General features: G+C 41.2%; 1 protein-coding gene across 1 annotated transcript in view; it reads left to right on the top strand.

The window, feature by feature from the left end:
• The window catches only part of FAM135B (family with sequence similarity 135 member B), a 215,387-nt gene that overhangs the window by 178,076 nt on the left and 9,684 nt on the right, over positions 1-27,627 (top strand). Inside the window, exons 8-14 of the mRNA XM_087743969.1 lie at positions 9,501-9,654; positions 12,337-12,386; positions 15,879-16,034; positions 18,172-18,245; positions 21,575-21,846; positions 23,489-25,562; positions 27,291-27,457. Of these exons, the coding sequence (XP_087600095.1) occupies positions 9,501-9,654; positions 12,337-12,386; positions 15,879-16,034; positions 18,172-18,245; positions 21,575-21,846; positions 23,489-25,562; positions 27,291-27,457 (2,947 nt within the window). The remainder of the gene's footprint in view (positions 1-9,500; positions 9,655-12,336; positions 12,387-15,878; positions 16,035-18,171; positions 18,246-21,574; positions 21,847-23,488; positions 25,563-27,290; positions 27,458-27,627) is intronic.

Here is a 27,627-nt window from a genome sequence, read left to right on the forward strand (position 1 = left end):
TGCTTTTTCATGTAGGCAGCGATGAAGTTGCGACTAGAAGACCAAGGGCAATGAAGAGAGACTTCAGGGCCTTGGGATGACTGATTAAGGGATCAGGAGCACAGGCAGTGTTCTCCTTTATCCTTTCAGTTGGAGGGAATGATGAAGGAAGAAACAAGAAGACCCAGCAGATCAATACCTGGCTCCATGACTGATGTTACCAGCAGAATTTTGGGTTTTGTGATCATGGGTCGGTTTACATGACACCAGGCCTGCTGGCGACAGATGGGGTACACCTGTCTCAAAGGGGTAACAGATCTTTGCACAGGAGTTAGCAGGGCTCATTGAAAGAGCTTTAAACTAGATTTGAAGGGGAAAAGGGATAAAACCAGGCTCACTAGAGATAAGCCTGGGAGCAGCACCCCAATATTTGAGGGATGATGTGCTAGCAAGGTCCTTCAGTCTGTTTCACAATGTGCTGAGTACACTAGAGAACATTTGAAATGTCCCTGTATTAATGTGTGCAGCACCTTAGCCATCTCAGTGGGGGCAGGGGATGGAGATCCATGCAGCAGCAAAGACGCAAGGGTTGTTGATGCGTTAGAAACCACGGAAGCAGCTGAGAACAGTCACATAGGAATTAGGGTTTCTCCCCCAAAAAAGGTGGCGGGATCAATAGCCCAACTGAAGTGCCTCTACACCAATGCATACAGCATGGGCAACAAACAGGAGGAGGTGGAAGCCATTGTGCATCAGGAAAACTATGATATAGTTGCAATCACAGAAACATGGTAGGATGACTCTCACAACTGGAGTGCTGCAATGGATGGCTATAAACTCTTCAGAAGGGATAGGCAAGGAAGGAGAGGCAGTGGAGTAGCCCTGTATGTTAGGGCGTGTTTTGACTGTCTAGAGCTTGACCATGGTGATGAAAGGGTCAAGTGTTTATGGGTAAGAATCAGAGGAAAAGACAACAAGGCAGATATCGTGATGGGAATCTGTTACAAGACCACCCAACCAGAATGAAGAGGCAGATGAAATATTCTACAAGCAGCTGGTAGAAGTCTCACAATCGCTAGCCCTTGTTCTCATGGGGGACTTCTAACTTACGAGATGTCTTCTGGAAATACAACGCAGCAGAGAGGAAGCAGTCTAGGAGGTTCCTGGAGTGTTTGGAAGATAGATAGATAACTTCCTGACATAGCTGGTGAGGGAGCAAACTAGGGAAGGCACCCCGCTGGACCTGTTGTTTGAGAACAGAGAAGGACTGGTGGGTGATGTGATAGTTGGGGGCCTTCTTGGGCAGAGCGATCATGAAATAATAGTTTTCGATTCTTGTAGAAATAAGGAGAAGGGTTAACAGAACTGCTACATTGGACTTCTGGAGGGCACACCTTGGCCTGTTTAGGAGCCTGGTTGAGAGAGTCCCTTGGGAGGCAGTCCTGAAGGGCAAAGGAGTCCAGGAAGGCTGGACACTCTTCAAAAAGGAAATTTTAAAGGTGCAGGAGCAGGCCATCCCTATGTTCCGAAAGATGAGCCAGTGGGGACGAAGACCATCCTGGCTGAACTTAGATCTTCGGATGGAACTCAGGAAAAAAAAGACAGTTTATGACCTTTGGAAGAAGGGGCAGGCAACTCAGGAGGAGTACAAAGATGTCATGAGATTATGCAGGGAGAAAATTAGAAGGGCCAAAGCCCAGCTGGAACTTAAACTAGCTATTACCATAAAAGACAATAAAAATGTTTCTATAAATACAGTAGCAACAAAAGGAAGGCTAAGGAGAATCTCCATCCTTTATTGGATGTGGTGAGAAGCACAGTGACAAAAGATGAAGAAAAGGCTGAGGTATGTAATGCCTTCTTTGACTCAGTCTTTAATAGTCAGACCAGTTGTTCTCAGGGGACCCAGCCCTCTGAGCTAGAAGACAGGGAGAGGGAGCAGAATGAAACCCCCATAATCCAAGCAGAAATGGTTAGTGACCTGCTACACCGCTTGGACATAGACAGCTCTATGGGGCAAGATGGGATCCATCCAAGGGTACTGAGGGAGCTGGCGGAGGTGCTCATCAAGCCACTTTCAATCATTTATCAGCAGTCCTTGCTAACCAGGGAGGTCCCAGTTGACTGAAGATTAGGAAATGTGATGCCCATCTACAAGAAAGGCTGGAAGGAGGATCCGGAAAACTACAGGCCTGTCAGCCTGACCTCAGTGCTGGGGAAGGTTATGGAGCAGATCATCTTGAGTGCCATCACGTGGCACATACAGGACAACTAGGTGATGAGGCCCAGTCAGCATGGGTTTATGAAAGGCAGGTCGTGCTTGACTCACCTAATCTCCTTCTATGACAAGGTGACCCGCTTAGTGGATGAGGGAAAGGTAGTGGATGTTGTCTACCTGGACTTTAGTAAAGCCTTTGACACTGTCTCCCACAGCATTCTCACCTGGAGAAACTGGCTGCTCATGGCTTGGACAGGCGTACTCATTCCTGGGTAAAAAACTTGCTGGATGGCTGGGCCCAAAGAGTTGTAGTGAATGGAGTCAAATCCAGTTGGCAGCCAGTCACCAGTGGTGTTCCCCAGGGCTCAGTATCAGGGCCAGTTCTGTTTAAAATCTTTATCAATGATCTGGATGAGGGGATTGAGTGCACCCTCAGTAAGTTTGCAGAAGACACCAAGGTGGCCAGGTGTGTTGATCTGCTGGAGGGTAGGAAAGCCCTGCAGAGGGACCTGGACAGGCTGAATCGATGGGCCAAGGCCAACTGTATGAGATTCAACGAGGCTCAGTGCCGGGTCCTGCACTTGGGTCACAACAACCCCATGCAATGCTACAGGCTTAGGGAGGAGTGCCTGGCATGCTGCCTGGCAGAAAAGGACCTGCGATGCTGGTCGACAGCCAGCTGAATATGAGCCAGCAGTGTGTCCAAGTGGCCAAGAGGGCCAATGGCATCCTGGCCTGTATCAGGAATAGTGTGGCCAGCAGGACCAAGGAGGTGATAGTGCCCCTGTACTCAGCACTGGTGAGGCCACACCTCGAGTACTGTGTTCAGTTTTTGGCCCCTCACGACAAGAAGGACGTGGAAGTGCTGGAGCGTGTCCAGAGAAGGGCAACGAAGCTGGTGAAGCATCTAGAGAACAAGTCTTATGAGGAGCAGCTGAGTGAGCTGGGGTTGTTCAGCCTGGAGAAGAGGAGGCTGAGGGGAGACCTTATTGCTCTCTACAGCTACCTGAAAGGAGGTTGTAGCAAGGTGCGGGACAGTCTCTTCTCCCAAGTAACAAGCGATAGGACGAGAGGGAACAACCTCAAGCTGCACCAGGGGAAGTTTAGGCTGGATATTAGGAAAAACTTCTTCACTGAAAGGGTAGTCAGGCACTGGACCAGGCTGCCCAGGGAAGTGGTTGAGTCTCCATCCCTGGAGGGATTTAAAAGACATGTACACATGGCACTTAAGGACATGGTTTAGTGGTGGACTTAGCAGTGTTAGGTTTATGGTAGGACTTGATGATTTTAAGGGTCTTTTCCAACCTAAATGATTCTATGATTCTATGATACTATGATTCTACTTTCAGTATAATACATTCAGTTTGATGCTTTTCTTCTAGTGTAGGGACCACAGCAAAAGAACATTTTCTGTAGGATATTAGACAAAGTACAACCTTATTGACATCCCTGTCTCCAGCTTTTCAAATCTAGCACTCACAGGACTAGTTCAGTCTCCAAAGTTGGTAAAACTTTTCCTTCTCTTGAGGTAGCTAGTTGTAGGTTTTGGTGATATGCCTACCTCTCTACTGGTAACTTGCTCAACGTAGAGAAGAACCACATTGCTGACTTCATCAGATAGATACTAGAAAATAATCTCATTTAGCAGCTGATGAGTCAACTTTTTTTTTTTTTCATCCGTGATCAATACAGCTGATGTTCTTTCAAATATCACAGGAAAAAAAAAAAACAACAAAAACAAAAACAAACAATTTGTTTTGAGTCTGCAATTATCAGCATTATTTGCAGTTGTTTGCATTGTTTTCCTGACTGCCTCTTTTTCCATCATGTCTTGGCTTTCATGATCTATTTTGCCTCTGATGATGTTGACACAATGGAAGTCATACGTTTCTCTGGTGTCAGTACTACTAGCTTCTGTGTTGTCATCCATCTTTGCTATCAGAGTACCTTTAGGTGCTAAGTCTTGAAGTGAAGGTATGTCAGCATTTATTTGCTCCCAAAATTTTCAGAAGTAGAAAGGGGCAAAAGCCAGAGATACAGTCTACTGTTACAAACAGAGGGAGTCTTAGAAAAGGAAAACAGTGCAGATGCATTTTACAACTAGCATAGAAAAAAATCTGTCTACCTACAAACTAATGAAATTAAAAGAACCGTAGACCAAAGGAATTAACTCAGAAGGTCATGAGAATCTTTACAAAGGAAACTAACATGTATTTTTACAATGCATATTACAAGTCCAGGGCACCCTTCATGCTTTCTGCAAGACGGATTGTCAGCTTCAGTATGAACTTTTTTTAATAAGAGTTTTGTCTTAACCAGAAATAAACTGATAGCTGTCCTCCTGATTCAAGAAACCTGGAGATGTGAGCTCTTTGTAGCTGTTTAATGGGTCATAGCCACTGTTTTTCCTGACTGCTAGTTTTACAGCAGTGTTTTTCCTTAGAATAACATGTACCATGTTTGTTACTGAACTTGATTTGTTAGTATTGTAGTCTGAATCTCTGTTTCTGGCTATAACCTCGGAAATAGGGGGCTACCTAAATAAATACACAGAACAAGATGCAATTAAAATAGTGAATGTGGAAGATTTGCAATCTTCAGGCCATACCAAAGGAAGATATTTCTTGACATTTCTCGACATTTCTCGGCTTGCTGAACAGTGACGGATAAGCTGATTTATCTACAGCAGTTTGTAATGGCATCATCTGACAGATGCCTGCCCTGCTGGGGTGCCTGGAGACAAGGATGCACAGACCTTAGTTCACATTAGCTTAAACTGTCCCTGAGGTGGGTTTAATAATCGCTATTATGTCCTGCTCTGCATCTTTTGTGTGTGTGACCACTTTCAGAAGAAACAGTCCTGTGAGAGCAGTAATGTCTTTAAGTCACTGAAGGACCAGAGATTTGGAGCTCGGCATCTTTTCTATCACACTCACTTTCCACCTTGACAAGATGATTTTTCAAATTAGGATGGATGTTCCCATTAAACAACAGGGTTTCAGAGTCAGTTGCCATTTAATAAAATTTCATTCAAAATGTTTCAGCTTAATGATATGGTGTCTTAGCCATGCACAGCTCAGTCTGGACTGTGCCTGTTTGGCATTGACTTGAATTGCAGCTGTGCAGTGCTGTTCTTCCCATGCAATGGTATTCTCAAAGCCCAGCACCTTTCTTTGGCACAAATATTCCTCCCAGAGAGCTGGGACAGGAAGAGGAAGGAGATCTGGGAGCAATCTTTTCAGCCCTCTATGAACACATGTATATCATCCATATCTTACAGTAATTTGAAGAAAGTTTACATTTCAATGGACAGCAACACTAGAGGAAATTTGACTTGTCTGTTGTGGTTGTACTCAGTGCTCCTGATTCTCTGTGTCTACAGAACATGTGGTCAGTTGTCCTGTGCTTCCTTCATAATTAATGGGAAGAAGTGGCCACAATTCAGTTCCTTGATTTTAGAAGTCAGCTTTATGATGAAAACAATCATTCAGCAGCAATGTGTTTTTCTTTATCAGTTCTCCATCTCTCAACAGAGGTGGTAGCTCAGAAATAGGTATCTAAGTTTGCATGTGTGAGTCCTTCTCTCAGAGCCCAGAACTTTCTTATTGTCTGCTTTTAATGAAGATACTTGACAATCTTTCTCCTTATATGTTTTTTCTTAAAGTGTGAGGTATAAAACTGGAACCTTTTTCTGTGAGAAATACACCGAGTTAGTCTTTATTCACTTAGTGCTTAATATTAGAAGATGGCACTCCTTTAAGGGGGGAGCAGAAGGAACAGCTTCTGTGGACTCAGTATGATCCTGCTTATGCAGAAAACTAACATTACTTTGGAGGACTGCACCATTTGCTAGCCGTACTTCTTCCATCCTAAAGCATCTCCTTTTCCAAAATGAGGATCCAGACTGAATTGTATAGAGCATGGCTAAAATGGTTGCAAGTCTCTGCTCTTTCTCTTGATTCCAGAGGACTCTAGAGCTCTTCAAGGATTAATCAGGAGGCAAATTGTCTCTGTTGGTAAAGAAACAACCTAGTCCCCCATACATACATGCTTTTCATGCTTTAAAATAAACAAAAACAAAAACAAACCACAGTGACATCAATCCTAGAGTTGTCTTTAAAGTAAATAAACAAATTTAGGTTGACATTTAAAATCTTCAGGTGGCAGATTAGTAGGGCAATGACTCCAGGTGTCTGTTGCTTTTGGATGGCAGTGTCTCTGAAACTAATTGGTTTGGAACTTAATGTTAAAGGCTCTTCAGAAATATCTGACCTTTTTTTGATTTTTGGATTCATACTAATCTATTTCCTGAAATCCTAAGTAAATCTGTAGGGCTAATTGACAGAAATGATTAAAACAGGACACAAAGCAGGTAAATTCTTCTCATTCCTGTGTCTACAAAAGAGAAAGTAAAATTGAGGTCCTCCTCAACAAAAGCAGATACCTTTCAATCTCTCTGGTATAGATAACAGTGCTGCCAAAAAAGAGAAGTCCTGGCAGCATCCCTGAAAGCATTGCCAGCAGTTTGAGGGAGGCGATCCTTCCCCTCTCCTCAGCACTGGTGAGACACATCTGCAGAACTGTGTCCAGTTCTGTGCCCCCCAATATAGGAGATGTACAGACTTACTGGAGCCAGTCCAGCAAAAGGTGTCAACATATTCAGGAGCTAGAGCACATGATATACAAGGAGAGGCCAAGAAAACTGGTCTTGTTCAGTCCAGAGAAGAGAAGATTCAGGGGGAATGTTACTGCCATTTACAACTACCTGATTAAAGAACAAAGAGAAGATGAAGCCATATTCTTCTTGACAGTGCATGGCAATAGGAGGAGAAGGAATGCGCACAAGTTGAAACCTGGGAAATTCTGACTTGATACAAGGAAAAAAAAATTAATGTGAAGGTGGTAAAACACTGGAACACATTGCCCAGAGAGGTGGTGGAATCTACCTCTTCAGAGAAGTTCAAGACTCAGCAGGACACAACACTGAGCAATTTGATTTGATTAGACCTGTTTTAAGGAGGCAGTTGGACATGATGATCTCCAGAGGTCCCTTCCATCCTAAATTATTCTAAATGATTACAATAATGACCAAGTTATGCTGCCAACATACAATGCTCAGTGAACTGGTTTTATTTTTTGTTTTATAATGGTTCTTTCCACAGCTCTGCCACTGTGTAAATCTTTGCAAAGTATACTCTCCTAAACCCTGTGCTTCAGTAAGATGAACTATCTGGTGTCTAAGAATTTTTATTAATTCAGCTGAGGTCAAATTTGAAAAAGTACTGTAAGAGAAGTGGGCAAACACTAAAGAATTTAAAACAGAGCTAATTGATAAAGATTTCCAACATCTTTAGTTCACACATGTTTTGAGCCCACCTGCAGTTGCATTTTCCTATTACATTTTATTTTTAGTTTTAAACAATAATCTATGCCAAGAAAAGCTGAGAATAGACCTATAAAAGTGTTGTCTTGCACAACAATACCATGTTATAGTATTGATATGAACTACAAAACTGTCTCACATTTTTCCTTCTGCTCATCAGTGTAGCATTTAAATGCCAGAGTAATTTTTGCCTAAAAAAATCAGCAATGGATTATAAAAGAGGACATTTTTTTCATGACATTGTGTATCAATCCACATCCAATTTAATATTGTTTCCAGCAGCATTTCTTCATGCTTTTCTTTTTTTCCTATTTTTTTACTCCATTGTGGGAGTAAAATAGATTCATGCTGAAGCTGGAGGTTTTGAAACCTTCCAAGAACAACCAACTCCGTCAATTATCATCAGCCATTTTTCTGTGTGTCAAGATGAGCAGTCCCCTTTGTGTCTACCACAGAATGCTAGTTAACATCTTAAGATTTGCATGAGAAAGCTGAGGGAAACATTCCAGCTCAAGCTAAGAAGCATGAAATACAGGGTTTAGGGAAGTCAAAGGGAGAAAAACACAAGAGATGCACTGATGTGTGGTTGGTGAGTCTTCACTGCTGCTCCTGGAGATGCATAGCTATTGGGACTGTCAGTGTTTGCAAAGGCAATCAGTACCTAATTGGGGTGTAGGAACTGTATTCTTACCCCATCAGTGGTAAGCAGTGGACTAAGTTGCAAATTGTTCATGTTTCTCCATACCCGTGCAACAGTGAGAGTCCTATCCTGGTGCCTTTGTGCATACCATATGCTGTAAAAAGCAGATCTAGATGTATTTTCAATTTACCTAATGTTTCACAGAGTTCAAGGACAGAGCACCTACGTGGCTTTCTCACTTCTCTGTTTTCATAACCCTTTCTTCTCCTGCGATACAGATAACTTACTCCTGTTTGGGGGAACAACAACCAGATATAAAAATTGATTGGAAGTGCTCACACACCTTTCTACTGCATTGTAGGATAAAAACTGTAAAATGCATAGAGACCTCCAAAATATGAGCTGTTACTGATAGTTGTTGTATTGCTCCTTGCAACTCTCCAAGAAATCCTGGGCACAAAACCACAGTTTGGTAAATAGTTTTATTTTAAATCTGAGCAATGCAAACTTCAAATACGAGTAATTTATACAAGCAGTGTTTTTTGACAAAGTGAAAACTTTTGATTTATGGCGCCCTAATGCAAACTCAGCTTATTATCTAAGTGTAAATGTGTTGTTTGGGCAATTTTTGTATTAAACATGCTGTGATATGTCCAATTACATCTCCTCCCACAAGAGATACACTAGTTCAGACATTGAACCTGGAATATGGAGTGGCTCATATTTGTTGATAGAAGAGCAATGCCGTCTGCATTTTTCTCACTAATACGCACAGCAAAGCATACTGTGATACTATCAAGCTACAACCTTTGCAGAAGGGGATAAGAGGCTATGAGAAAAAAGGAAAGTGAATGTATCCATCTTTATAGTCCTTTTCACCCCTCTTCCTATAGCAGAGAGGGTGTGTTTTGCACAGCACTATCTACATTGTGGGGAGACATTGGCTCCACATTGGGACATGTGTGAAGGACAGAGATGGACTTCTCTTTTGGACTGTTTGGACTGAGGGTCTTTGTACATGTAACACCATTGATGGGACCTAATAGTTTTGGTATGCTTTGGGCAAAATGTACATGTAGAATAAGATACTATTATGATTACACGTCTGGCTAGTTAGGTGGCTAGGAGGTAGGGATGGTTAAAATCTCTCTTTGGTGCCAACTGCTTGATTAGAAATGAAAGGCTGCCCACAACTGGATTTTTGTGGAAACCTCTAGGACAAATAGAGACCATGAATTTTAATCTCTGTGTTTTATTTTCTTGATACTTTTGTTACACAGGGCAGCTTTTATGTCCCATCTGAAAACTGCATGCAACATGCATACAAATGGCATAAGGACCTCTGTCTTCTGCTCTTGAATGCTCAAAGAGGACTTCATATGTACTACACCCTCATAATGAAGGAGATTCCTGATTTACCACAGCTGAAGTTGGGTAAGTGAACAGACATTTAAAATCACTGAATATTTTACAGTGCTGCATTTTCAATACGCATTTAGTACCAAAATTCTTGAGCTGTTCAGAGATTTTAGAGGATTTTTGTCTCTGTTTTCTGATTAGTGTTTATTTTGGCACACTGTTAAAGATGACTGCCTTCTCAGCTTATGCAAATCCTTTTATAGGATGTGGCCTGATGTGTAGAGGGGTAACATGTTTTGATAAATTTCTCAAAATGCTTGCCTTTCAGTGATTTTTGGACTCAGTTGCTTTTCAAAGGCTTGAACTTCCAGTTCTGAATTGCCATGTAACCTGGGGAAGACTCTAGCATACATTTTCCTCTTGAGCAAACATCTTTTTAAAACTGAAAAGAAAATTCTGAAAGGTGATATGAGTGTTTTTGAAACATACTCACTCATTTACAATTTGCAATGTATTTCTTCCCTGCCAATTACATAATTACAACTTGCTCTTTGAAATGATTCTGCTTTTCTTCCTAATTCAATTGTTTAATAGATTTTCTGGTTTTGGCAGAAGGTTTTTTTGGCTGGTCAGGCCTGTTAGGTCCAATGTGCAAGTGCTGGCTGGCTGGATTTGCAGGATGGAGCTCTGTAATTTGTGTTTAGTCATGTTTGTAATGACATCATGAGCTCCTGTGAAAATGAAGCACATCCCTGACTAATTCCTGCTCTCCCACCTGTTTCTTTGAATTCAAGAAATGTGGCTCATGATGTCACATGTGTGGTTTTGTGTCTTTGTATTTCTGTACACAGGTTTTGAAATTATCAGTTTATTATGTTGCAGAGATAATTATATTAGTAGAGTCAATTACATTAGCCAGCAGATTTCAAAAGGGAGAAAAGAATATTTTCCAGTTTCACTGCATAGTGCTTGTATAAAAGAACTACCAAACATAATACATTATGCTTTACAGACTTATGGGCTTGATAGCTCCTATTTTCCACTTCATGTCTTGTTCCTCAACATATATTTCCCTTCAAGATAGCCTAAAACTCATAGGGTGGGAAGAGCACATACTGTCTTATTCAATCCAGCTATGAGACAAAAAAATATTACAGCATTTTTATTTGCAACTTATGAGCTCTCAAACAGAATCCAACATGCAACAAAACTCATGCTTCAGGCATCTCAGTTATCAGGCAGATATAATAGATGATTTGCGTCTCACCTGGACAGGCTTATAGGTTGGGAGATAGAAGAGTTACGTATGGTTGGTTGACCACAACCCGAGAACTACCCCAGAGCACATATTGGCTTTCTAAATACAATTAGCTTGGTTTTCAAATGACTACTGGTACTGAAGCAGGCACTTAATTTGCAAATGTACTTGTTGTAACGCATGCAAATTTGCTAAATGCAAATACCCTTTTTAGCCTCTTGAGCAGAGTGCTATTTGCATCATTTTATTCACAGTCTGAAAAGCTACTGAAGATTTAAGGCTAATTTTCTAACGCCTGTTGCAAAATTCAGCAAAATCATGGGTGTAAGATTCACCCAGTATGATGAATATGAAGCAAATTTTTATATCTGTCTCCTTACAATCATTGGGGAGAAACAGACCCATTTAGGACAATAAAATATGTTAATGGACAAGTACTGCTTCCTACCTTGGGATGGTATGAACTGCACCTTGTACTTGCTCATTTTTCTCCACTGATCAGGGAGAGAATGTAAATGACTCATTCATTTGTAAACATCTATATTGGTCAGATTAATCTTGTCACAGGTTTCTAAAGATAGTTAAGATAAATCCAAGACTATAAATCTCTGCAGACTTTCTTAATTCTTTTTTTCTAACTCCCTGAGTAGTATATTAAAAAAATAATAGCCTAGTTTAGACACTAAAAGTGGGAATAACTGTTTCCCAAATTTTACCAGCTGAGGATGTGTCTTTTCAAGGCGCTACCCATCTCAATCTGTCCTTTCCCATTCCTTAGTACTATTTAAGGAGAGTCATTTGGGGACTGGGGAGGAGATTGGCCTGTTGTTTTTTCTGCTTTGTTTCTTTATGGATACTATCAGAAAGTTCCGCATTGCAAAATCAAGCTGCCAAAGTTGGAGAGTTGATTTATGTCCTCCTTTGCCTTATAGTCTGTGGTGCATTTAAAGTGGAGTGTCCATGTGCTGGGTTCTCTCAGGACCACATTAAAGCACTGCTGCTTGCCGTAGGAGTGGAGAGAGACTTCATACTCCACAAGGCAGTACGGAAATGCCCAATCTTTTAATAGTCAGACATGTGGTATTACTTACTCCTGTGTAGCACAATAGGAAGAACCATTTCTTGCACATCGTTTGCTCAGACTTCGCAATGGTGAGACTTTGCATACAGTTCTGAAGCTGGACAGAAAAACCCAAGGCTAATAAGCAAACTTCTAGTAAAAGAGAAGGTAGACAATTAAAAGCCAAATTCTGTTGTCTTTGTCCTGACAACAACATTCCAGGTCTTCTACAGGTTTAGTGGTCGAGGTTACATGAGCAGAAGTTGTACCTGCTGCACCTGTACAAAGCGGGTTGTGGAGTGCCGACATGCAAACAGAAACTTGTCTATTGGGAAATAATATCAAATGACCTATTTCTCACATGAATAAACAGCACAGCATTAACATTTCACATCTACTGTTCTCAAACCTGATCTCTTTCTTTGTGTTTTTTCCCTAGAGGAGCTATCTGTGGAAGAGATGTTATCTCAGCTTTGTACGGAGCTGCAGGTATTTTCTTCAACGGAACCTGCCCATACGTTTTTCAAGTCCATTTTTCAAGTGCACTGAGACAGCCTATCCATGTATCACAGTGGAAGGAAAGGGAATTTGTGCCATCAGAAAGTTTGTTGAATGTTTCTCTTCCACCACCAATTTCACATAATTTTGATTAGTCGCTTACAAGACGTTTCTGTCACTTTTAAAACATCACCAGCTGGATTGCTTTAACATCCTTCAGTGAGCCTACCCTGAGTATCAGAGTATGCAGAAAAAATTATTTGGGGGTAGGTTGCAATTACAGCTTTTATGCTGACAGAAGAAAAGATACTTTGGCAGGTTGTACAACCATATCTTTTCAAATAAAAATGCTTAAATGTGTAGGGAGGCTCATGGGATAAAAAAAAGTGATTTTGGCACAGAAGTGACTGAACTACTCTCTTGAACTTACTTCTGCCATGTTTATTTCAAGTGAGACACAGACAAATGATCAAGGGTGACAAGAAGAAATGCAAGTGTCAGCTGATCACTGGGGAAAATGCTTTATAATCAGAGATTTAATAGATTTGATTTCCTCAGTTTAATAGCAGGAGAGACAGCAGAGGGAAGAATGACAAAATAACAATTAATGGAGGGAACTGAAGCCAAACCAAACTGGAAGTATATTCACACTCCAGTTAGGAATAGTGGGCTAGTGTTTGTCAGCCATGGGCGAAAAATGTTTGAAATGGCAAGTTTCTTGATTTTAATTCATGACTTGGATACTTTGCAAGAAATCTGATTTCATATAAATTTGATTTAGAGAAACATAAGTTATTTGGCTCAGCTTTACTAGGTTTAGAAGCTGTAAGGGTACAGGAGGTCAGACAACACAATCTACAGTCTCCTTTGGACTTATTTTCTATGAGTCTGGGAAAGTCTACATTGGCTTGGCATACATCAGAAAATGCCAACATTAATTTCTCTGTATTTTCTAATTCCTGCCCAATTCTTGTTCTCCCAAAAAGCTTATTGACTTGTTTTGCATGGCAATATTAATAAAGCCAGACTGCTTTGACTGTTGTTTGAAAGCTGCTGGGAACAGCATAGCAACAGATAGGTGAACACAACAGCTAGAACAGCTGCTTCTCTGGGATGTTATAAAACCTTTGGTTTTCCTGTGTGCTGTGAAAGCATTTTTCCTTTGCATCCTGGGATGATAGCTTTCTATCCATCTATGCGTAATTTGATGATAAAGACAGTGAATTTGCAGAGATTCTCAACACATAAACGTTGAGATCTTGTACAATATTGATGGGACATAGACGTATCATTGACCATCACTGCAGTGTAAGTGCTGAAGTTGTATGTACCTCTGTATGGTGTACAGATTAGTATTGGCAACGCTCTCCCAGTATTTTGCCTCTAGGAGTATGTGAACTGAAACCATTTCTTTTCAGCAGAACATACAAAAAACAGTCATTTATAAAGGAAGAAAATGCTATTAAAAACCATACAGAGACAAGCCTGTGGGGTTAGTCTCCCATTACCACTGTGTTACCAGAGCCAGGTCCATTTTTAAAATTAAATAAAAACAAAAGAAGGAAAAAAAGTGAGTTCAACCTGCCATAGCTTTATATTCAAGGCAAGAACACAGCAGATACTTAATGCAAGAGAAAGTGGAAGGGAAATATTATTTTAATTGTGTGAATGATTTGTAAATAAACAAGCAAAAATAACTCCTCAAAAAGCCCTCTGGATTTGTTTTGTGTGACAGTATTGTTACAGCCAGACTAGCCTGACTAGGGTTTGAAATGTGCAGTCACAGGGAACAGCCCAGCAGCAGGTATGTGAAGGAAGCAGCCAGAATCACATTTGGTGATCATTTTAATTGCTGGGTTTTGCTCTGAAGAACTGAATCCCTGGAATTTGACCTGCATCGCTAGTGTTGCTAAGCTCTTGTCCTATGTGTGGCAGTGCAGTAAGACTCTCACAATTAGAAGCCGGCACTGTCTTTTCCCTCCTTTCTTCCTTCTTTCCTTCCTTCTTTCCTTCCTTCTTTCCTTCCTTCTTTCCCTCCTTCCTTCCTTCCTTCCTTCCTTCCTTCCTTCCTTCCTTCCTTCCTTCCTTCCTCTCTAATGTGTTCAAAAGGTTAAGAACCAATGAACTAGAAAAATAGCCATCATATACCTATTCCTAATATGGCTTGCATTAAGAATGCACCTTCTTTGAAGACTGTGCTTTCAGTTTATGATATAAGAGGCAGCTTACTGACTAAATAAAAAACAAATAAAAATTGACATACAGCATATAAAATTGAGTGCAGTAAATAACGTAGTGCCCTGACTGCAGAGAGAAATGTTTGGGCAGGATCTTTTGTCTTCCAGTAACCCCCTCATTTTTCCAGTACCAGAATGCGTACTAGAGCTTGTGCCATTTTGGACAAGTCTTTAAAACAGAATAGCACCCAAAAAATGTAAACGCAGTGACTATATCTGTGTTATCCACACATGCATTTTCTCTGTTTCTCTCTCTCTCACACACAGACAATTTGCTTTTAATCATGGCTTAGTTTGCAGTGTCACCCATCTGGAAACTACCTGCATAATAAAATGTGAAAAATAAGCAGGCTTTCAGCTCGACTGCAGTCCTAACCAAAAAAAAAAAGACCTGGCCAAGAACTGATAAGTGATTCTTCTGGTATAATTTCTGGAGTATTTCTGGTAGTGTTACCAGTTTCATGGAAGCAGGTAGGGACACTAGGAATAGACGAAGGCTCAGTTCTGTACTCTTTGTGCCAAAATATGGATGTAAAATGCAATGTCTGTCTCTTGTTAAAGAAATTGTGAAACCAGGGAGATTGAAATGCAGAGATTTTGCTGCTGACATGCACTTCCTGGGCTGCAGAGCTTTAGCACAGAGTTGCAGCCTAGAGCTGGAGGGCATGGAGGGCACCAGCATGTCCTAGTGTGGGAGAGAAGCAACAGCAGACTCTGGGATGTCTGTTTGCACCATGTGTTGAGTACACAGTGTTTTGGTTTTGGATTTGTTGTTCATTCCCCCCCACCCCCCACCCAATCGCCCATCTGGTATCTGTGTGACATGGCTGAGAAGGCTTCTTTTGCTATCAGAAAGGAGATGATGGGCCATGGTTTGTTATTTCAGAGCATCGAGCACCATCTGGTGGATAATTTGGAAGCCACTTTCTTTGATTTTTTTTTTTTTTCCCAATTACTACATCTGCAGTAAAGTGTCTGCAAAAATTGAGGCTGTTCCCACTTCTTGCTCTCCAATTGTGTAGCTGAGACCCTTTGTGCTAAAATATGTGGCTTTTAAAGAGTAAAAGCAAAAGTCTCACCGGCTTTATTTGGGGTAAAATAACTGAAAATAGTAGCTTTAATAATAATTATAAATCAAGAGGATTTTCTTTGTTATAGTTGTTCCTAAAAGGACTTAATCTAACATACGAACTGATTTTCCTTCATGACACTGTCTTGATCTCAGAATGTCCTTTCTCTTCTCCAGCTGCTGAGCAGTCCAGAGAAGATAGCAGAACAGATAAGCAAGGACCTCGCCTGGCTTTGCTCCCACCTCCTGGCCCTGTGGACCCAGTTCCTGGAGGTGGCAACACTCCATCCAGAAGTCACAGCTTATCTGACTCAGGAACATCACATGCTAAGGGTAATGTTAAGAAGTTAAGAAAGCAGGTTCAGTAATGGTAACCTCCTGATAGACATTAATGATTTATCTGGATATATATTTCCAATGCTATTCTGCCCACATGAGTATTCACTTGATATAGAGTGAGCAGGACAAGAGGTGAAGACAAGGTGAAGCCCAGGATTTGAAATTACAGATTTCAATTTCTGGAATGAAGGCTGTTGCTTTTACGGGACCCAGGATCCTGTGTAAAATGAGTGGACTTTGAACACCAGAATCAGACATGGAACGGGAGGTGGGTGGGAAGAGGTAGATATCACCTATACTTGCTAGATATCTGTAAATCATAAACATTTGTTTTAAAAAGCACAAGGATCACAACAACAATTAACAAAAAAGATGTTTTTATCTCAACTTCTTTTACAAAACTACCATGAGGGATACAGATTTGTTCTCTTCACTATGTCACACACACATATATATATATAGCTAGTTCTTGCTTTTTTCCTAGGGAGGTGCACACAACAAAATATTAATATTGTTCATGTGGAAATTGTGTCTTGTACTTGATAATAAACAAGGCACAAAAGCACTTGTCTTTTGAGCTAACTTTGTCAGATCTGCTTATCTGATTAGTTCAGCAAGCGCTGTGTCTTCCATTAGGACGTTTTTGGTTATTGACCAGACATCAGTTCAGCACACCACCTGAGCTGAACTCATAGTCTCATCTATTCATTAGAGTAGGGACATAGAGAAAAGGGTAGGACTGACCTTGTTTAGCTTTAGGAATTTACAGTGTAGGTATTGACATCTCAGCTTATGTTCTGGTTCCTGTCAAAGTCAGTGGAGGTCTGGTTACTCTCCAGAGTGACCAGAACAACTCTCTGATTGCTCTCTCCAAGAGCATGGTTGAGTTTGCAAAAAGGAAGCATAAAATTCAGGAAGAGGTGACTGATGCTGAGACTCCCCTGGTTAGTTTGACTAGGTCTCCCTTGACTCTGAGAGGACCTGGGTGGCTTTCAGCCAAAGGACCCAATTTTCTATGCTCCCAACTCCAGCAAGGTGAATCCCAGCCTGTGTTTTTTTCCAGCCTTGACTGATGCAGACTGCCTGCTTGACCTTTGGCAAATTACATACCTTTGTATTCTTCAGTGCCTCCCCATATAAACTGTGTGTAATGATACTTTCCCAGCTTTGGCAAACAGTTTGAAAGCCCCAGATAAAAAGTCATACTATTAAGATACAGTCTTTTTGAAGGGATGATAGTCCTTTTTTCAGAAAGGCGGTTTGTTAAAGCACACCTGGGATTTAGGGACATGCCGAGATACTACGGCATATGCTTTTTGCTGCAATTTTCTGACACTGTAACAGAGGTCACTTTTACAAATATTATTAGTAATGTATGGGCTGCAGCTTAACAGCGTAGTACATTTGATTGCATATTATGCTTGATTCATTTAAACTCAAAGCTTATTCCAGGGCAGATAACAGCACTGAATTTTTTATAGCTTATTTCACACTCTCTGCTCTGCCAGCCACTTCAGATCTGTGGCTCTTTTGTAACTGATTACCCAACATTGAACAGATCTAATGTCCATGAAGAGATTTGAAGAGCTCTCATTTGTAAGTCTCATGACATAGGCAGATGTGTTTCTACTATGATAGGGCTTATTCTCCTCTGGGCTGATATATAAGACCTCCTTTACTCTCTTGGGAGTCACTGTGGATGTTCCCATAGAAGAGATGATCAATTATGAATTGTTCTAATTTAGTAACTCACTCCACTGCTGCTATACAGTTTGCATGGTGGGAAAGGAAGAAATCTTCCCCACTTTAATTGTACAGGGGAAAATGGTAAATTTGACAATTTTAGAGAAGTAGTCAGAAGATGCACGTAAGCAAATCTTGATTTACTGTCATAAGACACTCCTTACCTCCCAGCAAAACATGCAACAACACCAGCTGCTTTGTGCTGAACTGGGAAAGTGAAACAGAATTGAGCTCTTTTGGTTTTTTTCTGTCACCAGAGCGGTGCGATGCAGATGGAGCATGCTAAGGAATCTGGTCCTGACAGTCACTGCTCTGTTATTATATTAGCCTGATTGTACTTGGCACCTTTCAGCAGATCTTAGGTTTATCTTTTGCATTTCTCTCTCAGGTGAGGAGATTCTCAGAAGCCTTCTTCTACACCGAGCATCAGAAACGTGCTGTGCTCACGTTCCAGGAAGGCCTGTAAGTAACCCATTAACCCTCCCCTGTCACTGGAACATCTGAAAATGTAGTTTAAAACATTTTGCACTCAAGACTGAGGTCTTTTTCTGCTGGATATGGAGGAGTTTTGTTTGAGAGATGTCACTGGGTCTGGTCTAGGTCCATATTGTAAAGCCATTGAAATCAGTGTCAAAAGTAAGTGACTCCGGTCAGGCCCCAGAAATTATGAATTTCAAGATTCTTATATTCTAGGGGTATGATACAGGAGATCCTCTTTCTCCACCTCTCTTCTCAGTTGTAGTTGGGTACATTTCTCTTCAGAGTGCATCTCCACCAACACCACCAGCCTTAGGGCAGGTAGAAATATTTTTATATATCTTTCTTCAACTAACTTCCTAAATGCGCTACACCAGATCCAGTGCTGGTACTTTTAATGGGAAATAACTGCTGACAAGCAACAAAAGCTTAACATTTAAAAATTTGCTTTTTGCCATTCCTAACAGACATTTTCGGGGGTAGGCAGTCATGGATTTTTTTTGGTGTTTAATCCAGCCCTACTTTCCATAGCAGAAAGGATCTTTAAATGCAGACAAGAACATTAAATAGCCAATGCAAAGCTGTGGATGTTCATTAGATGCAGCAGTGGAGGATGGGAATGGGGAATACCACCAGATTAGCCGGATGAACCGTGGGACTGATGTGAGCTCAGGGCTGATAATTAATCGACCGAGAATCAAGAGTGCAAAACAGTCTGGGAAAACAAGCGTTGCACTGGTCTGCATTCATAAAAATATGTTATAAAATATTAGCAAGGTAAGTATTGCCTTCTGCTTGACACTCCTTGCTTGGAATCAAGCTGGGCAGTATGAGGAGCCAGTTTTAAAGCTACACCAGGGCAAATCCTGCCTTTGGTTTTAGCCAATGATCCCAAGTGGAGCACATGGATAATACTCAGGACCTGACCCCTTAAGGCAGAGTTCAAAGAAAGATGCTCAGATTTGAATTTATGGGTAATGAGGGATGTCTGGACTATCTGTCCACTGAAAGAGTCTGTCACCATGGGGGGACCATGGCATTACCAGTGTGGAAACCTGTCTTTCAGAAGGGGCTTAAAGGTCATGACATCAGGTCCTGTCACAATGATGAGGCTTGAGACAGACATCTGCTTCTGACCTAGTGCAAAGAAGAAAATTACTTTCTCAGAGCTGTCGCTAGGGACTTTAGGGCTGATTCAGTGTTGATGAAAAGGGCCATGACTTCCTTAGTGGATGGGTTATACAAAGATACCTTGTTCTGCCAAATTAGAGCAGCACCATGGCTGCAGAGGCCCAGCTGTGCTCACTTAGTCCTCCCATGTCAGGTTTTAAGTGAGCTATGTACACGGAAAACCCCAGGTCAAGATCCTGGGGTGAGGGCACAGACACTCATGGCCCCATTCAAGCAAACATAACCCTGCACAGGGGGGAGCCTAATTGCATGAAGTACTTTTATTTCTCCAGGAAGCCACAGAACTAGCCCATTTCCTATAGATAAACATAATTTTTCCTCAGTGATTATTAAGGAGACTGAGTAAAGAAAAGTAAAATAGTTTGCAAACTTTAAAAGTCGGTCTATGTAGTAAATTCAGTTGATACAGGCCTCATGGCAGAGTCATGTTTTCTGTTTGATTTTTGCTAGATGATGTAGTTGGAAAAACAGAGTCTTGGGTGCCATAGTATTATTAATGTTGGGAGCATCAGTAGGGAGTATTAATTGGGTTCACAGAGTCTCCAGGTGAGATCAGCTCTCAGCATGCCAGGTGCTGTACCACCACCTCAAACAGCAACAGTTTTTTCTTCCTTCTTCCCAGACAAGAGCTTTTTTTTGCCTCCCATGTTGTTGTGAGTTCTGTGTGAGGCCGTGCACCTACATGCCTGGCAGCATTTGACTGCTTAGACAGAAGAGGACACACCATTTTCAATAGGTTAAATATCACACAAGGTGGGAGCCTCCAGCAGGTGACATATCCTCCCGGTATTTTACAGAAAAAATATTTTTTCTCACACCTTTCAATATCAATGATTCATTTTTTGTGCTGGAGATTGGTCCCGAAGCAAGTTTAGTTTATTATTTTTACATGTGGTCTTTAGTAAAATGCTGATGCTATTAATTAATATGTCAGTGAGAACTTTATCATGGTGCTAAGAGTTAACACTAAACACCTGGGTGTTGCTGCAGGCAAGAATAAGCAGTTAGTTGTTTGTGACTCCTGTCTGAGTCATGTTTTAGCAACCAATGGCTTGTTTATCTTTGAGGAAAAAATAACTGGCCTACAGGTAAGAGCAAGTGATAGACAGCAGCAATTATGTTCTGAAATTCAATCTGCTATGCTGGTCTGAACAAGTTATTTGTGTCTGGACATAGGAATCTTCCATGCTGGCATGAATTACAAACCTGCTGTTTGAGTTTTGCTTCATAATGTGTAAAGTGTGTTTTTTCCAGTTAACTGCCACATGTTGATTACCTGCCTTTTGCAGATAATCTGAAATATTGCTGTTATGTTGTCCTATGGGATCTGTGCAGAATTGCTTTCAGCTGACCATCAAAAAAGCTTCAAAAGGCACCAAAGCTTGTTGCCTTCCTCTTTGTTCCTTAGGATAAACAGACTAATTCATCAAAGAGCCAGCATAAGTAAATAGACTTTGTATTTGATGTTTTCCCTGTTTTTTGAGGAAGATGCTTACATAGGAAAGCTCTAACTAAACAGAACTAAGAATTATTGTATTTATTATACCTGAACCCACATTCACGTGCCAGTTTAATGTCACAGTCACTGATGAAAGCCAGGTAGCATTTTACATGGCCCAAAAGATGGAAACAGACAGTTATAGTTCTGCCAACAGGCAGTGGCTTAAATGATGTGTCTTAGCTCTCCCAAATGCATATGTATGTGAGATACCACAGTGCTCTGAGGACTGGTATAAGTGAGATAGAGGGCCTGCCATGCATCCTTCTTGGCCTTGTTCCTTCCTGTACTGCTCAACCGAATTTTTGATTATTGCTTCCTGCATCTGGGTTTTGAAACCCTTGCTGCAGCCACAGTGACAGACCTCTTTTCCTGACCGGAAAGCCAGCTGAGGATCCAGTCTCAGCCAGCTGCAGTGACCTGGGAGGACAGCAATGAGTTATGGTAGCTAACAGGAGCCTGGCAGCGGCAGCTGGAACAATTTCAAAAAGGAAGAAGTTTTGCAGTGAGGGAGTGTGCAAGTTGTAGGTATCTCTAACTGAGAGATAGAAATCAACTCATGGGAAACTTCCTAGGAGTGCTGGGTACCCCCTCATCGTGCAGTACTGCCTCCTCTGCTTTCAAGCACATTGCCTCCGTCCTCTGCTTACACATCCAGCTTTGCTGCTGAGCTTGCAGGAGTGATGGAGAAGCAGGACAGTAACTACTCAAACACTCAATTTCTTTTGTACTTTGCTGCCAGTATCCAAAGTCATGGACAGATTTCTACAGAAATTCGTAATTCGGAGTACTTCACCAGCATGCCCCCACTTCCAGCAGAATGCCTCGACATAGATGGGGACTGGAACACACTCCCAGTTATCTTTGAAGATAGATACATGGATATGCCTTGCAAAGGTGAGTGAAACACCACAAGGTACAGCTTCATGAGACAGTTTGAGCTGAGGAAGGTTCACTTCCCCAGCCCAAGTGTTGTGGTTTAACTCCAGCCAGCAACTAAGCACCATACAGCCGCTCGCTCCCCCTCCCTCTCCCGCTGGGACGGGGGAGAGAAACGGAAGGGTAAAAGTGAGAAAACTCATGGGTTGAGATAAGAACAGTTTAATAATTGAAATAAAATAAAATACTACTACTACTAATAATAATAATTGTGAAAAGGAAAACAACAACAAAAAAAAAGAACAAAACCCAGGAAAAACAAGTGATGCAACTGCTCACCACCCACCCACTGACACCCAGCCGGTCCCCAAGCAGCGGTCACTGCCCTGCAAGCAACTCCCTCCAGTTTCTATATTGAGTGTGATGTCATGTGGTATGGAACAGCCCTTTGGCCAGTCTGGGCCAGCTGTCCTGGCTGTGCCCCCTCCCAGCTTCTTGTGCCCCTGGCAGAGCATGGGAAGCTGAAAAGTCCTTGACCGGTGTAAGCACTGCCTAGCAACAACTAAAACATCAGTGTGTTATCAACATTATTCTCATACTAAATCCAAAACACAGCACTCTACCAGCTACCAGGAAGAAAATTAACTCTATCTCAGCTGAAACCAGGACAGCAAGGTAAGAGATCTTACATCCCTTGGGCTGACTGGCTTGGATCAGTGTGCTCCACTATGTAATATAGCTGAATTCTTCTGTTTTTAGCAAACTAGAGTATTTCCTGTAGCTTCATATTTTTCATCTTCAAAGCAAGCTGTTTAGTTACAAGATCTGGAGGCAAAATCTAGAAAGAAAACAAAATCTTTTGGATTTTTATTGTAGTAAAAATTTAAGGGAAAACCAGCACTATTAATTTCATGCCCAGTGTGACATCTAGTGGTAAGAAAACTCAGAACAAAACCCACAATTTTAGCATAAAGCTCAACACTGTCCCTGAAAGGCAGCATTGCTTTCCAAAAAAATATTTTTCCCTTGAGTACCCAAATCAAATGTTTAATTAAGAAATATAGTTCTGCAGATTTGTAGTAAAACCTCGTAGCCCTTCGTTTCCTTTTCTTTTTACTCGACTCTTAAGATTAGTAAGGAAGCAATATGTATTAATATTACAGGTAACCATAGTCTAATAAATATGGCCCACGGTCCAAACTTTCCACTCTTCCAGAGTTATCCAACTGCCTAAATTTTGACAATGCTCGTTACAGGTATTTAAACTATTAAACTGAGTATTAAACTGAGTCACAAGCAAGAGCATTACTATGAAGAATGTTGTGTGACAGCAGGAATACGAAGAAGTGTCAGTTTTGTTTCACTTACCTATGCTGTAAAAACTAGCAGTTTAGATATAATTATACTAAGGAAAGTATATTTTGTTGATATTGTGTTTTTTGACCTAACTATAACTGTTTAGTGAGTATAATTCTAGTTAAATGCACTCTGGCATTTGTGTTTGTAATATGCTTCTAATGTATGTATAATTTATATAACATAACATAACATAACAATACATACTTTTTAGACCTTACAATCTCTTTTCAAAGTCCCACGTCACCTTGGGGTAACTAGTTTTGTTCTTGCAGGTACTACTTTCTTTCTTTCTTTCTTTCAGATCAGAATTTGGAAGTTTTCCCAGACTTTGAGGTTCCTGCAAATACTCAAATAGATGTAATAGATGACAATGAAGATTTTGCATCAAATGATGCCACTGCAGTAATGAAAGGAGACTTTGGGAAAGGTACTCTGCTAATACACACAGACAGGATAAATGGGAATCCCTCCTGCATATACAGTGGTACTGAAGGTGCTGCTTATACAGTTAAGGGTTTAAACCAGCACTCCACATCTCAGGTATGTACAGAGAACAAAGAAGGCCAAAGGAAACCTGAAAATATTTTTGTTTCAAGTAAGGAAACTACTTCTGACTCAGAGCCAGGCAATACAGAATGCACATCAGAAGACTTTAAAACACCCGAGGAAGTTTTATTAAAAGACAATAGACTTGTGGCAGATGTTACCGATGGAGATATGAAACCTAGCAATAAGGATTCCCATAAAAGTGAGCCCATGTTAATTGTCAGTGCTCAGTATGAGCGTGGAGCATGTGGAACTGATGGCTTGGAAGACAGGACTGAAATACATAAAATAGATGAATCTAGTCATCCCGAGAATAATTTCACTTCATCTGAGCTTGCACTGAATGAATTAACCAGTCTTGAAAAAACAGGAGATCCAGACACCAAGGCTCTGCTCCCTGTTTTGAAAGCCTTGCCCACACACAGCTTTGAAGTGAAATTGTTCACAAAGGAGCAACGAGGTGAGGAGAGTGAAGAATTTACCCTGATGTCAGGGGTTATAAAAAGATCCTCTTCTATAATATCTGATTCAGGCATTGAAAGTGAACCAAGTTCAGTGGCGTGGTCTGATGCTCGTAGCCGGGCACTGGAGCTGCCCAGTGATCGAGAGATCCTGCACCACTTGGTACGAAGGCACGCCATCCATCGAAATTCCCTGGAGGGTGGCCACACAGAAAGCAATACCAGCTTGCCCAGTGGGATCCAAGCGTCGCTCACATCCATCAGCTCTTTGCCCTTTGAGGAAGAGGAGAGGGAAGTGGAGCTTACCAAACTGACGAAATCTGTCTCAGCTCCTCAGATCAGTAGCCCAGAAGAGCCTGCAGAGGAGGTGGAAATATCCAAACACAGTGAAGCAACCTCAGGAGATTCAGAAGAAAACTTAAAAAGTTGCATGGAAACAGAGGGTGGAGATGGAAAATTAATCATGGACTTTTCTGAGTGTCAAATTGCCACTGAAAGTGGACAACTAGAACCAAGAGAACTTCCCAAACCCTCCATCAAACACAGTAGCAGTAACACTGAGTTACAAGGGGAGGAGGAGAAGGAAGGTTTTCCAGAGACTTACTGTAGTTTGGAAAATGCAAGACCACCCATTTGTCCAAAGCAGCTCCGAGATAATGTCTCCGAGTGCCAGTCACCGAAGAGCAATGGTGAGTGCAGCTTAAAAACACCAAGGGCTTGTAATTACTTGGACAAAAATATAGATAAGTTTGATACATGCAATGAGGATCCAAAGAATAAACTTAAGCCGGACAGTTTAAAAATACAACAAAGCTTCTACTCCAATAGCAGAATTTCAGGAGAGGAGAGTTTCTCACAAAGCATAAAGCTGGTACCAGATTTTTGCTATCCTGTTCCAGCTCCTTCAGAGACCTCAACTGAATTTGGCTCAATGCAAGGAGAGTGTGGTAGCTCTCTTGCTGATGAGAGCCCAGCAGTGTATGCAGATATGCAGGGGTTACAAGAAATTGAGCTCAATGACTCACCTGCCTCATCAGACCCTGCTGCAGGATCACACCAGGCTGAATATCCTCAGGAACCCAACGGCCAAGAGCATAATCTTGTAGCTAATGGCACCGGGTTTCATTTGGTGACGACGGAGGGAGTAGCCCTGGAAAGCAGAAAGGCTGTTGATGTAGTTAACCTGTCTGTCTCTTGCACAGCCACATGTCTTCCTTTTTCTTCTGTGCTCAAAGAGACCCCTGCTATGGTCGGCTTCTCTGCAAAGCAGGCTGCATTCCCCATCACACGCCAGCCTCTGGGCTCTTTTGGAGTTGTCTCCGCTAATTCAAATGAGATGGATGAAGAGACCAATGAAAGGATGCTGAAGTAAGAATGTCTAATTACTTTCTTCATTAATGTTACTGCAATGCCAAGAGACCCTGACAAAGTTCAGGGCCCTAATACAGAAAGCAGACTGTAAGCTTGTATTCAGAGACAGTTGCTGTCTGAGGAATTATAGTATAAATAATCCAAATAGACCAATGGTTTATGTAGAATAAATAATCTAAATAGACAGGAAAGATGAAAACACAGAGAGACCAAGATTGTCAAAGACATTAGGTCTTTAATCTTCATAAAAAACAGCGGGATTTAGATGTCTAAATAATCTTTAAGATCTGACCCTCCTTCATGAAGTCAGGGTTACCCAGACTTGAGTATTGATCCCACATAGTTCACTACGGCAGTACCATAGCTTGTTTTTCTGTTCTGCTTAAATAATTGCACTTATTAGCTAAACTATGAAACAGGAGCACAGATTGGCTGGTAGGGTCTCAGCTTTAGCTTCTGAAACTGGAAAAATGGGAGAATTGGCATCCTGGGTAGCTGGAGAAGAGGCATGGTTTTTTTTTTTTCATGCTTCATTGCCCATGGCAAAAGTGCCACATCATGGCCTTGATGTCACAGTGGCCCATTTCACAGACTGACACACTAGCACATGTATACTTCCGTTATATTTTGGTGTCTCTGCTGCACTGAGGGAAAACAGTAGCATGGGAATTTCTCAACCCATTCAGCTGCCCAAAATGTTGGCTCTCTGCATGTGCATTCATTTGCAACCTAAGGCTTTATTTTTATTTTTTTGAAAGCATCTTGAGGTTTGTTTTATAGACCCTGCTGTAAGTTCTGCTTAATCTAAGCACAAAATTTGTTCCTTCTTTGTGAAGCAAAATATTTAATTATGCACATGAATCCAGGGCCTTCAGGTCCATGGCCCGAACACTAGATTTTTCGTTCTTGTGTCCCTTTAAAGTCAGTAGGGCTTATGTAAGTAATTTCTCATCATTATATTAAGTGGCCTTAAGCTATCCCCAAGCTTTAAACGTTTATGTCTCCTACCCTGGTCCATCCCAGTTTTCTACCTAATTCTACACTTACGTTGTGATTATTAATTCCTAAAAGCTCTGGATAAGTTTTGCTAAGTCAAAAGCCACTGAATAGTTCGGCATCTTCAGCCAGCAGAATGCTTCAGGGTAAATTCATATGTCAAATTTTAGGCCTTGAATAGGAAAGACGTTAGCTTAATTCTTTCAGCACTGAGCTGCTCTTCTTAGCTACTAAATGTTTTCAAAAGAACCTGAAACCAAACCAAAACAAAAATATCTACCATATGAGGTGCATCCTTTAACTCCACAGTCTGAGGAATGGGATGAACACCTTCTACTTGCCTATAAACGCATCTGATGCTAGCAAAATTATACATCTTGCATTTCAGTATCTATAAGGCTGATGACATTGATAAGATGCAAAATTGCTAATTCTGTATTTTAGTCTCATTGTTATGGGCCACCATAAATGTAAATCCTTCATTCCTCTGGCAGATGTGAAGTGTTAACAGGCTTTAGCTATTCCCTGTATGTAGCCAAATCACTCAGAAACTGATTTTCTTCACTGCCTCTTGATTTCTCTCAATCAGAGTAGATAAGGAATAGTATCCAGGTCCCTACTTGAAAGCTGCAAACATAACTTCTTGCAAATACCAGCCTCCTCAGTTCTGGTTTGAAGGTTTGTTGTTGAACACCCAGTTCTAGTGTGATTAATTAATGTATTCTCCAGCTTTTATCAGGCCAAAGAAAAATTTAAAAAAGAAATGAAGATTGAAGGATTTCTGTACAGTGACTTATCTGTACTAGCTTCTGATATCCCATATTTTCCACCAGAGGAAGAGGAAGAAAATTTGGAAGATGGAATTCACCTGGTTGTCTGTGTCCATGGATTAGATGGTAAGGCCAGGAGGAACTGCTGTTCACAAGACATCTTGGTGTAAACAAAAAAAAAGGGCAGATGTTCAGCAAGTACGAAAGAATGTAGAGTCTAAGGAAAGTATTTATCTTAGCTAAGCATTTAGTTCTTATTATGCTGTTCAGTCCATTGTAATAAAGGATCTAGGAGA

This window comes from Nipponia nippon, unplaced genomic scaffold, assembly GCF_047370975.1.
Source record: "Nipponia nippon isolate SJK-2023a ecotype South Korea unplaced genomic scaffold, ASM4737097v1 scaffold_1, whole genome shotgun sequence".
Taxonomy (NCBI): Eukaryota; Metazoa; Chordata; class Aves; order Pelecaniformes; family Threskiornithidae; genus Nipponia; species Nipponia nippon.